This window comes from Perca fluviatilis, chromosome 8 (genome assembly GCF_010015445.1).
Source record: "Perca fluviatilis chromosome 8, GENO_Pfluv_1.0, whole genome shotgun sequence".
Lineage (NCBI taxonomy): Eukaryota > Metazoa > Chordata > Actinopteri > Perciformes > Percidae > Perca > Perca fluviatilis.
Window position 1 is genome coordinate 7,448,022 of NC_053119.1, and position 13,934 is coordinate 7,461,955.

A 13,934-nucleotide genomic window follows, 5' to 3' on the forward strand; every position below is an offset into this window, starting at 1 on the left:
TCTTTCTTAAACCTTCTGCTGCTGCACTCTGAACCGAGCAGCACCTCGAACATTTGACACTTGAATGAAGCACCCTCAAGCGCTTCCTGCTCTTGTGATCTGATGTTTGCTTGTGTATTCCCCCCGACATGAACGGCTTCTCTGTTTTGAACCGATGATTTCTAATATCCGAGCTGGAGATTGGCAGACGGCCACCGACTGGTTATTCACACAGTCCTGAATGGAGTTAAAATGAGACACTTGAAGACATGCTGCTCTTTTCTCCACCATGTAAAGTTTGGAGGGCCCTCTGCTTCTTTCTGCTGAGGGCGTTTTTGTGCCCCAGTTCCTAGGCTTCACTGCTTGCTCTCTCGCTGTCTCTCATTCTCACTCTCTCTCTCTCGCTCTCTAACTCTTTTCTATTTTTTTGTTGTTGCTCCTGTCCTTTCCTCGCAGCGTTTGTCATTTCCCCACCTCTCATCTGTCTTCTACTCTCCTCCAACTCCTCTTGCAGCGATCCATCTCTGATTCTCAGCTAAGACAAATTCTCTTCCTGGCTGTGTTCCCTGAACCCTCTCACCCACTGAGTGCAGCATGCCTGTAAAGGTTGATGCTAATAATACTGAGGTCTCACTCAGAGCCCTCCACCACTGCTTCACTTGTAAATACTATAGTATTACTGTTACTCCTCTTGTAAATACATTACCCCCCTCCAAATCAGTAGGTAAACATCTTATTTAAACCTTAACTGTTTGCTGGAGGTCTCAGTTTGTTGAAATGTAAACCGGTTGAGTTTTAAATCTGGCCTCTTTGCCTAACTGTGCCTTCAGAGAGATCTGTGCCAATGAAATGTATAGTATCTTAGAGTTGGCTTTGATTGAGTTGTTACTGTTCTGTCATCAGATGTGACGATCCAAAACAAATGTGAATGAATGTGATAAAATCGCTGCTTTTCTTGAGTGTCCAGATCGGGGAAGAGGACAGTAGCATATTCTCCCAGGATGCCGTGCGTCAACCCACATAAGAAATTATAATCGCAGATGTAATTTCAGCAGTAGTATACTTCATGTTAAACATAAATATATACTGATTTGATTACAGCAAAGACAACATCGGCAGTATTGACGGCAAAATCGGCTACAGAATATTTCGCTCTGTGTTGACAGGTGCAATATTTGAAAATCGTTTTTTTATTACATTTATATCTGCATTTATGTCAAAACCCAGAGACTTTCAAACATCAAAATGTCATTTATTAAATGTGTTTGTGTCAAAATGACATATAAACATCTTTTCCTATTCTATTTTCCAACATGCTTGCGTGTCGTGTGAAAAATAGGCGTTGGTCCTATTTCTAGCATGCACGTGTTTTTGAGACGTGTGTGCGTGTCACGCAGGCAGTGTGCAAGCTCTAACCTGTTACCATGGGAGCCGAAATAAAAACGGACATGCCACGCAGCTGACACGCTCACACCACACAGCCATTGTGTAGCCGCCCTTAAGCGTCTGTGTATGATAAGCATCAGGCTCTCAGCTATCTCCAATTTAAACCCATCCGCACCATATTAGACGCTTAAAGCAACTGACGTAGTTTAAAGCGTGAGAAAGTTCACGTAGATGCAGATGGGTCAAACAGACTTTCACCCATGAGGCCGCTTTTTGTGTCCCGCATAAAACCAAAAGTCAACGCATTTTAACCCAAACCGTGATCTTTTCCTTAACCTAACCAAGTTAACCTATATCGGAAAGTTCTTTTGAAAAGACACTGTATGCATGTAACAAGCAGAAATTGGTTCCTGTGAACACAGAGGTTTATTTTGAAAAGATACTGTCATGCCGGCCCTAGTCCATATCCACGACGTTCCACTTCCGGGATTGCTCCGTTGCCGCCAGAAATTTCGTCGGATCTCGCTATTTTCGCCCGGTTGTCCCCTTCCGCTTCCTTTTGTGTTACCGTTCTAAACTCCGGTGGATTTGTGAGGACTATGGTTAACTGCTCCTCAGATCTCTGCAGGGTAAATCCAGACAGCTAGCTAGACTATCTGTCCAATCGGAGTTTTCTGTTGCACGACTAAAACGACTTTTAAACATACACGTGACACAAAAACAAGTTCCTTCCCGAGGCTATTTTGCAGCGGCACCGTGGCTCCGTCCGGCGCTTAGCACCGGCCAAGACGATTGTGATTGGTCTGAAGAAATGCCAATAAACCAGAGCGCGTTTTTCTCCCATCCCTGGAATGCTGTGTGGACTAGCTAGGCCCTCCTCCGCAGCGCTGTGGAGGAAGGTCTGGCAAAGCGAGACTATGCAGTCCCTGACACAGAGGGGAACCTAGAGCGTTATAGTTTGAGGCGTAGGGAACCTGACCAAGTGTCAGTATTTGATGAGTTGGGATTGAGAATGTCGTTTTTCTTCAAAAGTAGTTTCAAAGGCTTTACTGCCCTGAAAGTGTCAAATTCTGACTCAGTAAAAGTAAGCAGACTCCATAAAGAAAAAATTATTTGATTGAGATTGATTGGTATCATAAGTTAGTACTATCTATATTGTGTTTGATCCTACGCACGTCAATAAGACGTTCCAAAGTGATTGTGATTAAAAATAAGAAAATTAAGATACTGAATTATTATATAAAATGTTTTCTTTTGGAAGCTTCAGTCTAAAAAAACATCGGTGTCTCCCTCCAGAAGCTGCGCTGGTCAAACTCTCCTGTATGATGTACTGTAGCTTTCCTCTAATGACAACCAATGGATCTCTGGGATCAATAGAGCCTCAGGGGAGCTTAGCGTTCCACAGCTGATGAGATCTCAAAGGATTTGGCTCTGACCCGGACGCTGTAATGGATGACCCATGACCCCCTCACAACCAGCAAATATTGACAAATCTTTTCATAGCTCCAAACTCGCCAAGCAGAATGAAGGGGAAGGTTTACTTGTGCAACAATAGTTTGTTTAGTCACTGGCAAAAGAGGTTAAACTCTTTGCACACTTTTTAAAGATGATTTTTTTTTTGGGGGGGGGGGGCATTTTAGGCCTTTATTTGATAGGACAGCTTAGACATGAAAGGGAAGAGAGAGGGGGGGGAATGACGTGCAGTAAAGGGCAGCAGGTCGGAATTGAACCTGCTGCGGCGAGGACTGAGCCTCTGTACATGGGTCTAATGCTCTACCAGATGAACTACCCAGGTGCACCTAAACTTAAGAACTTGTTTACAAAATGTAACAATTAGATTTACATATCCATTTTACACCACTCATATGTTGTAATACTGACTTGTGTTAGAAAAAGAAAGTCTGAGGACGGGAGAAGCAGAATATTTCACTCAAAATTGCACAAAAACTTCTTCCAGATGAGTTTAGTTGGCACAATGAAACACTTAATTAATCATATAAACAATCAAAATAAAGAAGCAGGAGCGAACCAGGATGTCGAGTTGTGGGATACGGCAGGATTTGAAATGTCTTTTTACTACTTTCTTCTCGATAAAAACTAACACAGGAATACACGTTAACAAATAAAAAAAAAACTTCAATCTGATAAGTAATGATGGTAATGTGAAAGTGAAGAGCTGCAGCAGCAGCAGCTGCCTGACAGAGCTGTAATGGTCTGGTTCTGTGTAAATATTTACAGCAAGATCCTGGGAGTATAAGGGCAGTTTAAAAGGATGGCACAGCATCGCTGGCGATTGATTTACTTACCGATGGATTCCCTTCAGACGGTGCATTCACTGCTGCTGGGTATTTCAGCTGTATCCGTTCAGCTTAGAGCTCAGTAATTGGAAACTTTCCTGACAATTTCTAAGTCATTTTCCCAACAGACAAACATTATGGTTCCCGCTTCTTAATTGGGAGGATTTGCTGTTTTTGTTTTTCCGAAAAAGAACAAAGGAGACCACTGTATTAATCCTAAAAATAGAAATTCAATAAAAACACACACACACGCACACACGCACAGGTCCGAAATACACACACTTGCACACAGGACCTATACACATGCATTAAATGGAGAGATGTCAGAGTGAGGGGGTTGCCCATGGACAGACGTCTGGTGCCTTGTTCAAGGGCACCTCGGCAATCATTTTGGGGGTTTTGAGCTGTTGATTGGACAAAACAAGTTATTTAAAGACATCTGCTTAAGTGTAACAGGCATTTTTCGCTGTGGTTCACATTTTATGGCCCAAATTATTAGTTTATCTATCCAAAAGGGTTAGTTGCAGCCCTAGTTGACTTCTTGATGTTGACTGAGCGGTAAATGTAGGCAGCAGATTGATTGCAGGTAACAAAAAGTGACTAATGGTTGACCGTGAGGAGAGTTAAGGAGCCAAGGCCGAAGTAAACGCACACTGCAGAGAAACGTGTGTGTTTTTGTGTTTTAGATGTTTGGAGATACATTTCAGTTCTCAATTTGAATACCCTTTTCCTTATCTTTCTACACAATTTCTTTTTTCATGAACATCTTCTGAATGATTTTATCTTTTTATTGTTTCTGTTACTCTCTCTTACACACAGACACACAGACACACACACACACACAGCTCTCGAAGCTGATGGCTCACTGTGAGCAGGCCAATATAAACTGTGTGTGTGTGTGTGTGTGTGTGTGTGTGTGTGTGTGACTCTCCAAACTCCATCTCCTTCTTTGGCCAAGCATCTCACAAACACCTTCCCGTCACCGGTTCTCCTCTTTGTCCCTGCTGTCTGTTTCTTCAGTCTCTCACACTCTGGGCTCTTTGTCTTCTTCTCGCCTCCACGTTTCATTGAAATGTCCCTCGCGCCCAGTTATTAAATTTTCCTCCCTCACTAACCTGCTGCTGCCAATAGGTATGAATCATGACTCTTTAAAATACAATCTTCTTCACTTGTGGAAGAGAAAGCTGCTCACATGTTTGGCCTTCACACTTGACTCGACTGAAAGATTTTATAGAATTTGAAAACCTGCAGCTCTGGTGGTTATTTATTTAGCCTACCTTTTTTATAATAGTTAATCTCCATTTTAATGGTTTACAGCTTGCTGATTTATTACTGTGTATTTCTGTATCGCCATCTAATACTCTAAATTCTGCATCTCTGTTTGTGTGAATTAGTTTCTGGATGTTTCAGTTATTCTCTCACCGCGCCTTATGTTCAGAGGGTTTTGGCCTGTGTGCAGCTGCTGTTCTGCAGCCAAGTGCGTTTTGGTCGGGTATTACTTGACCGTTGGATTACTGCATGTGGTCATTTGGTTGCGGTCAGAATGATTTAAGAGCAGGTTTGACAAGGCTAATGTTACTGAACTGTACTCGGGGCCAACCGATGCCAGCAGCTTCTGCTTGGAGCAGCAGTTTGGATAACACTGGATTTTACAGTGACTTTATCCCATTTTACTAATCCACAGGATCTGATGGAACCATCTCTGGAGTGGGAGTTTGGCAGAGAGCAAATATGTTACTGACAAACCAGTGTCCAACATAAACTTTTTGGAGTGCCTTCCAACAGCAGACCAAAATAATGATCGTATTTTAACATCTTTCACCATAAACTCTGATCTGTACCAGCAACTAGAGAGTAGACATATAACCGTACTGCTGTAACTGTTTAATGTACTGCATGCAAGTGTAAGCTTTAGTTACTTTACTGCATTTGTTTTAGTATGGACCCCAGAAAATGGCGGCCGTGGCTCAGGTGGGAGAGCGGTCGCCTACCAATCGGAAGGTTGGCGGTTCGACACCTGGCCCTGCAGTCCTATGTCAAAGTGTCCTTGGGCAAGACCCTGAACCCCGAGTTGCCCCCGATGCTGAAGTGTAAACGTGTGTGAATGTTTATCTGAGGAGCAGGCGGCACCTTGTACAGCAGCCTCGGCCGCAGTGTATGAATGTGTGTGAATGGTGCCTGGTGCCTGTACTTTGTAAACATACTTGCAAACTTGTCGCTTTTCGGCGAAAATCGCAGTTTTGAATGGGAAAATGTCATCCACATGAATCGTGTAGATCCGAAGAGTTTTTATTTGGGGGGGGGGGGTTTGAGACCCGGTGCTAATTCGGCACTGGTGCCTTAACGACGGTGGGAATGATGTGTCACCTTTTTCAACCCTTCTGAGTTTGCAGGTATGATGTAAAAGCGCTTTGAGTAAGTCGTTAAGACTAGAAAAGCACTATATAAATACAGTCCATTTACAAAATGTAGTTGTTGCTGAATTAACAACCAAAGGGGATCTAAAAACAAATCCTACATCCGCCTATTTACAGTTTTGGGTACATAACACAATTCAGTTTAGGTTTATTGTCCCCATATTTGCAAACAATAAAACATACACTCATGCATCACTCCTTGTTTTGCATCCTGTTAGAAAGTTTAAAATCTTAAAGGTAAAAGAAGAGTGATAAATAGTGAATGAATGAATAAATGAATAAATAAAAGAAGATGCTGCATATACAAACCGTAAACTTGGTACTAGACGATCCAGTGTTTTAAGGTTGAACTTGCTCATTCGATCCACTGTGTGTATCTGTATTGTCAGTTTTTTTTTTTTGTTTTTTTTTCAGGTGTCTCCACATGGGAATGACGTAAACGTTGACCCAAGTGTCAGCATCCAATCATTTGAGTAACAGGAGGAAATGTTTGCACGAGTTCTGATGCCGCTGCTTTGTGTGCAGCCACTTGGCTTCCTGTTTGATACAGAGCGGTTTCTTTTTGCGTTAACTTTATTTATTGGTTCCAATATTGGCCAGTGTGGCTAATAACTCTTATTCCAAAAAGCATGTAAGTGCACAAGAAAGTTAGCATTTATACAGATTATTTCTACCACAAAAGGTTCTGTGCAGATTGGTCTGAAATTTGATGTCAAATGACGTTTTCTTTGTTTTCGCTTTTTTTTTTCCCCTGCCGTAACCATTATGCAGCAGCGTTCATGTGCTGTTTGGAAAGCTCGCCATCTTGGGCTTCCGATTCATCTGCTGAACGTCATCACTCTGTTTACATTCTCCTGGATTTCAAAGCTAGAAGATGAATGATAAACATTAGAGGCTGCAGCTGTGCAGCTGAAGAATTTCTCAGCCATGATGGCAGTTTGCAGTCAGTCGAGGCTCATGTAGTTAAATTATCCACCAAAAGGCAATTTGTTTTAGCATTTGGCAGGTCCTCAGGTAAGGCCAAGTATGAAAACCGATTTATACCTGGTCTGGCTTCGATACCCATTTTCCTGTGATCTAACCACGGGCCTCCTGCTCTCACCTCTGACCGGTCAGAGGACTCCATCTCCATCTGTCGGTGTAACCTGAGAGCAGCCGGGCCTGCTGCAGTGCTGAGTGTTGCTGGAGTCAGGCAGGCGGGCTCACAGCGGTCAGGGGCAAGTGGTGGTGGTGGTGGGGGGGTGTTCAGGGTCCACAGCGCGGCCTGACAGACCGGACTTCCTCCTAAACAACAGGGGAGGGGAGGGAGTGGAGGCCTGGGGAGGAGGGCGATACAGGGGCTGGGTGCTGATGCTGCTTGGACTTACAGTAAAAGAGTAGTAGCACCATTAAAGCTGTATTATAACTATGAATCAATGAATGTGGTTGCTAGTGCTGGGCAATCTATTAATATTATATCCATAACGTAAAATCAGACATGATATCGTCTTAGGTTTTCGATATCATAATATTGTAATATGGTTTAAGTTTTGTCTATTCCTGGTTTTACATTTACACACATCCCTGTCGAAGTTCAAATATTGTTGCTTCTTTAACATTAAATTCTTTATAAGTAATACTCCCTGATGTTTTCCCCCCTGTGATTTTCGTGAATATTTAAATGCTGAAAACTAGTTTTGAGGGACTTTAAAATGCAGCAGTGTCTCCTTGTCACTCCTCATCACAACTTGTGTGTCTTAATTGGAGCAGTTCAGCTAAAGAGATTTTTCCTTCTTTGTTTGGTCGTCCATTTGAGAAACCTTTCACAAGAATCAAAGCAACAATTAGAAAAAGTTCTCACAAGTTTGCTTTTTTGAAATCTGCTTTCACAGTGCTTATTTAGTACTGGTACCGGTGACTAAGTGATGAACATGTTTTGAAACATAGTGCTTTTGACAAATAATTGATCCTGCTTAAAGTGCTCATATTATGCTTTTAGGCTTTTCCCTTTCCTTTATTGTGTTATATATCTTTTTGTGCACGTTTATAGGTTTACAAAGTGAAAAAGCCCAAAGTCCACCCCAAAGGGACTTACCATCTCCAACAGAAAACACTGTTCACAAACTGCTCCAAACAGCTCTATTGTAGTCCAGCCTTTACTTCAGAGACAGACTTGGTCACTCTGTAACACACGTTATAATGCTCGCCTAGCTGCTAGCGCGGCACACCCTCATACTCTGCTTCTGACTGGCTAGTAGTCCTTACCTAGCTACTACGCATGTGCGACTCCCAACAAAGATGGAACAGAAGTGAGATGCCTCACTCTGTAGCTAAAACAGAGAGCTCAACACACAGGGTGAAAAGAGGAGCTGCAGCAATGTGCAGTACAACAAATTTTTGAAAATTAAACCATGTAAACCTATTCTGATACAACCTCTAAATACAATTATGAACCTGATAATGAGCATAATATGAGCACTTTAAATGAAAACCCTGCAACATTCCAGTTTCATTTTAACATTCATGATCCAAATGGGGTCCAGTGTTTTTGATCCACATATTGAACAAGGTAAATAATGTTTTTTTTCCCCTCCTCCTCTCTTGTCTCCAGGCTCAGAGAAAGGAGGTGTTTCTTCAAGAGCGATACGGTCACTACAGCCTGACTGACCCCTTCCTGGCACTTCAGAGGGACTTTGAGCGCGGGGTCCCCGGAGGAGACAAGGAGCGGCGGCCCCTGGGCTCTAGCCCCATCTCCATCCTGGAGGCCGTCATGGCCCGCTGCAGGAAGATGCAGGAGCGCATGTCAGCCCAGCTGGTCGCCGCCGAGAGCCGCCAGAAGAGGGTAAGACGACAGAGAGGAAGGAGGGGAGGAGGAGGGTTTCTATAAGTGGATGATGTTTGAGTTGGGAACGAAAGGCTAAATAATCATTAGCCTTGTGATCAGTGCTGTGCTTGTCGCGTCAAAAAGCGGTTATTAGCTTTTACCTTTTTTTTTAATTTTATTTTACAAATACGCTTTAGGTTCAGACCGGAGCACACATTACAATCGAACCAAAAATGAATACGATTCTTCCCCTGTGGACCATGAATGTTTATACCAACTTTAATGGGATTCAACAACCACAATTCGACAATTGTATGCCATATTTTTCTCTCTATTGGACCAACAGATGAACCAACCTCACCATCTTTAGTGCCATGCAGCTTCAGTACTATCCCATTCTCCAAAGTGCCTCCTTTGTGACCTTGTGTTTAAAGAAGTTGAGTTTAATTGCTGTGAGTCACATTGAATGAAGGTAACTGTTTAGATCAGCAATATGTGGATCACAGATTTGTTCTGTTTAACCACAGATTGTGTTTATTTACACACGACTCAAATCTCTGTGGCTGAATTTCTCCAGAGGAAGAAAATCATATGCTTGCACTACTGTTTTTGGTGTAGGCTAAATATTTTGTGTGTGTGTGTGTGTGTGTGTGTGTGTGTGTGTGTGTGTGTGTGTGTGTGTGTGTGTGTGTGTGTGTGTGTGTGTGTGTGTGTGTGTGTGTGTGTGTGTGTGTGTGTGTGTGTGTGTGTGTGTGTGTGTGTGTGTGTGTGTGTGTGTGTGTGTGTGGCCCTGAAAATGGGCCAGAATGGCCCTGTCCCGTTCTCTCTCTCTGGATCTGTGAAAGTGTTTGGATGATATGCTGGCAGAATGAATGTGGGTGAGTAATAAAGAAAATACTGTATGAATGTGTGTGTCCTATCCCTGACCTTTATTATAATAATAACAGAGATGATGTAGTTAAAATGGAACATTTAAACACACGCACGAAGACGAGGTATGGAAGGAGTGAGTGGAAGGAAGGGAGAGGTAGGAAGTGGTATGTTTTGACAGGAAAGCTGGTTAAATAGATTTTGGTCCTGTGTTTTAAGGTGTAAAATAACTGTTTTTACTTCAGTGATTTTTTTTTGCCTGATTGTGATCACCTATCACACGACTTTGACTTTTAACTTGCGGGGTTTTTGTTACCTTAGTTTGGACATTAATCCGTATGTAAGAGGTTTCCTCAAAGGTGCCCTGCCACACGTATGTCATTACTTTGTGGTGATGTCTGAAGTTCTACCATGGACTCTGTAACATTTTTTGTGGAAAAACTGCCTTGGTTACCTTGTTTCAAGCCATTCTAGCGTGGTATAGAAAGCCTGCAGGAAGACTCAGCTCAATTTCTGCCAGTTCTCATTAATATTCAACAAGCTAAGCTGTTTGAATCTGATTGGCTAACAACTAGCAAATGAGAGCCTGGCTATCAGAATCATTTACCCAGCCCAACTGGGCGAACTAATGAATAGTAATGAGCTTAGGCAATATGATGTCAGACTGACCAGCTTTTGTAATTGGCCTGATTTCTCCGCTTATTTCTTTTCAGTGGCTAGAGCTGACAGAGGAGGTAGCAGTTCATTTTCACATTCACAACATAACATACATATTATATATAAAGTAAAAACGGTTTTGTATGGCAGGGCACCTTTTTTAAGTAAAATGTATTCTAAAGTTAAAAGAAGTTTCCTAGAATACTTGGATAAGGAAGAAGGATCAAATAATAAGTAAACAACCCCAAAAAGACCAATCCTTCAACACCCACTTTTAGTACTTAAATGCTACGGACACATTTCAGTCGATGCAGTTATCGGAGGAATGTTGCAGTGTGGACCGTGTTAAGGTGTTTAGATCACAATGATTGGTCTGACAGACACTACATTTCTGGATATGGAAAGTTCTTAACTGCTACACTGGCACGGCAGTTATATCTTGATGAAGCTTGGCTGATGGATGAGGATGAGGTACATCTCAAGGTTTCAGTTGATACATTTCTGTGCGCGATGGAAGCGAGTTTAGTTTGAAACACAGACACAGTTCAAATGGCTTCACATTAAGGGACAGAAATGCATCTCAGTGACATTTAAAAAATAGGGAAATCAAATGCAGTGTTAGGCTTGTGTGCAGAAGCTACAACAGACATTAGGTCATACATTATATCTTTTTCTGATTGCCTTTGTACCGGCTGACCTTTACTCAAGCCATGGGATCTGATTTAATCCCATCCACCAACTGTTTTCCTGTCATAGATTGATTATAGTTCACACTATAACGGTGACACAACATCTCTTCTCTTTTTGATCTCCGAAAAAAAAAAAAAAAAAAAAAAAAAAAAAAAAAAAAAAAAAAAAAAAAAAAAAAAAAAAAAAAAAAAAAAAAAAAAAAAAAAAAAAAAAAAAAAAAAAAAAAAAAAAAAAAAAAAAAAAAAAAAAAAAAAAAAAAAAAAAGAGAGAGAGAGAGAGAGAGGGGGAGGTGTCAGAAAGTTAACATTTCTGCTACTTCAACATGCCTGTGAAAGCGGTGTTTTGAAAAGCTTAATTTCCTTCTGTCAGCGTTTTTGATTTGGAAAGAATCTACAAAGTGGCGTTCTGGGGCGTTGCAAAAAATAATGTATTGTGGATTGAAGGCAAAAAAAAAAAAAAAACGGAGAGGAAAAAGGATAATTTAGTTTTACCTGCATCAGTGTGGACATAGCCTGGGTCCTGGGCTGATAGGAAACCTGACTCAGATACAGAATAAGTTGTGAAGTTGGAAACCTTCCATGGGAAATAGCAGGAAATACAGGGAATACAATGGAAATCTAGGAATTATTATAGGTGGTATTAACCATATCATATACAGATAGAAACTTTTTTTACTGTGTCAAGAGCAGACCTAATTCTAAACCCTTGTAATATAAATGAAAAAAACAAGTTTGGTAATGAACTTTAATTAGATAAGTTGACTCATTTAACAATATATTGAACAACAAACAAACAAAACACCCAATACCCATTGCCCCCTCCAAAATAAAAGACTTCTCTCCAAAATGAATTTTCCTCTCAGACCTCCATTTTCTCATGAACTTCCTCAAATGTCAGATGTGTATCCCCCCCCCCCCACCAAATAAGTTTACTATTTAAAAGTAAAAAATGTTTCCCCCCTCAAATTCCTGAGCTTTACTTCCCTTAGAAGATTTCCAGGAAATTTACAGACTGTTTGTAACATTCTTTTAACCAAAATGTGCCTTAAGACCTAGTATTACTTTTTATGTGCATCCCCCCCCCCCAAATGGTAAAAAGGTAGCATTTTTATATTGTAAAAATGTTGGGGTTTTTTTCTCCAAAATTCCTGAGTTTAACTTTCTTTGGAAAATGTCCTAAAATGTACCAACCCCATTCACCTTCACAGATGTTTTTGGTTAAAATGTTTAGTTCCACTCATTCTCTATAATCACTGTCCACGCTGATCAGAAACCTAGCGATGCAAGATGACACTGAACTTGAGATGTTTGACAATATATATGTGTAAAAGGAGGGAACCACAAAACAACGGTTCACCCTCTTCAGCACAGAAAGAATCCCCACGTCACCACTGATTGACCAGCTGTACCTAACTTCAACAACAGGGTAGGAACCTGGCAGGCAGCGGTTCAATGCTAAACACTACTTGACCCTCCTGTTGTCCTCGGGTCAAATCGGACCCATTTTTAAAAAGTTTCTGTATCAGAAAGGTGGGTTTCTTTCAACCACATTTTAAAACAAAATCACGTGGATGGTTCCATACGACGCTCTTCACAAGTTAAATAAATAAGTTCACCACTTTCATTGAATTTGGGTGATTTACTCAAATTTATAGCATGTAAGAAAAACTGATAATAGAACGTTGAAAAACGTAGGAAAAAAATGCCAAAAGTGACTAACATTGGGAAAAAGGGGCAAAAATGTCAGGAAAAGTGACAAAAACATGTGAAAAGCAAAAAACAAAACATCAAAAAAGCGCAGAAAAATATTGACCAAAACTTCAAAAAAAGTGACAAAAAAGACGACCAAGACGTTGGAATTTTTTTTTAACTTTTTGACCCAGAAAAACAAAAAGTTGCATGGTCGACGGGGAAGACAGCACAAGGGTTAAAGACCCCGTGCTCCGTCTACTCGGAGGGGTCTTCTGGTTGCTGGGTAGAGTGAATTACACCCGGATTCTCTGTGCTATCTTTATCCCCCCCCCCATCCGTTTCCACTCGTGTCGTTCTCCTGTGAGTAAGCGGCTGAATTATCCATGAGGTCTTAGGCAAGCTGAAGGCAGACAGGCAGTTATACGTAACACTCTCTGAATGGGTTCATGGGCATAATGAAGACACCCCCACTCCTTCCTCTCCTCCATGAATTAGTCATGAAGATGAAGGAAGCTCCCCCCTCCCCCCTCCTCCTCAGATAACACTCACAACAGTGACGAAGACACTTTTTTTGTTAGATTTTGTGGGTAAACATGCCATAATGTTTTTAGGCTGAATTTGGAAGTAAGCAAGGTCACGACCGCCGGTTGCTGAAATTCCTTTTTTTCCTAAAATAGTCCTCAAGCCTCCTCCTCCTTTGCTTCCTTCTTTTTCTCATCCCCAATTCTCCACAGTAGCTGAATAAGCTGCTTTAGTCTGACGTGATTCTAGCTGATAGCTTTTCAGGTGTAAGATAGACCTTTAATTCTACTTCTATGCTTTTCTTTTTTTTATATTTCATTAAGCAGTTGGGGGTGGGGGGGGGTGGTCTCAGATACAGGAAGTACCAGTGCTACCTGAAGTGCCTCCAATGTAATCTCCCCAAAAATTAGTTGTCATTATTTCTCTCTAGATGATGGAGAAAGAGCCCATGCATATGAGTGACAAGCATGAGCAAAGATTTTACACACTTGATGGTAACTGCACACACACACACTCAGTAAAGAAGGTCAACCATTTCATTATGCTGCATTTTACCATATCAAACAAAGAAAATTGTCCCACAAGAGGTTTTTCTCGATGCACAGTAGGATTCTGCAACCAA

At 41.4% G+C, this 13,934-nt stretch overlaps 1 protein-coding gene across 1 annotated transcript in view; it reads left to right on the top strand.

The window, feature by feature from the left end:
- The window catches only part of cttnbp2 (cortactin binding protein 2), a 115,232-nt gene that overhangs the window by 48,835 nt on the left and 52,463 nt on the right, over positions 1–13,934 (top strand). Inside the window, exon 3 of the mRNA XM_039808509.1 lies at positions 8,670–8,900. Coding sequence (XP_039664443.1) covers positions 8,670–8,900 — 231 coding nt within the window. The remainder of the gene's footprint in view (positions 1–8,669; positions 8,901–13,934) is intronic.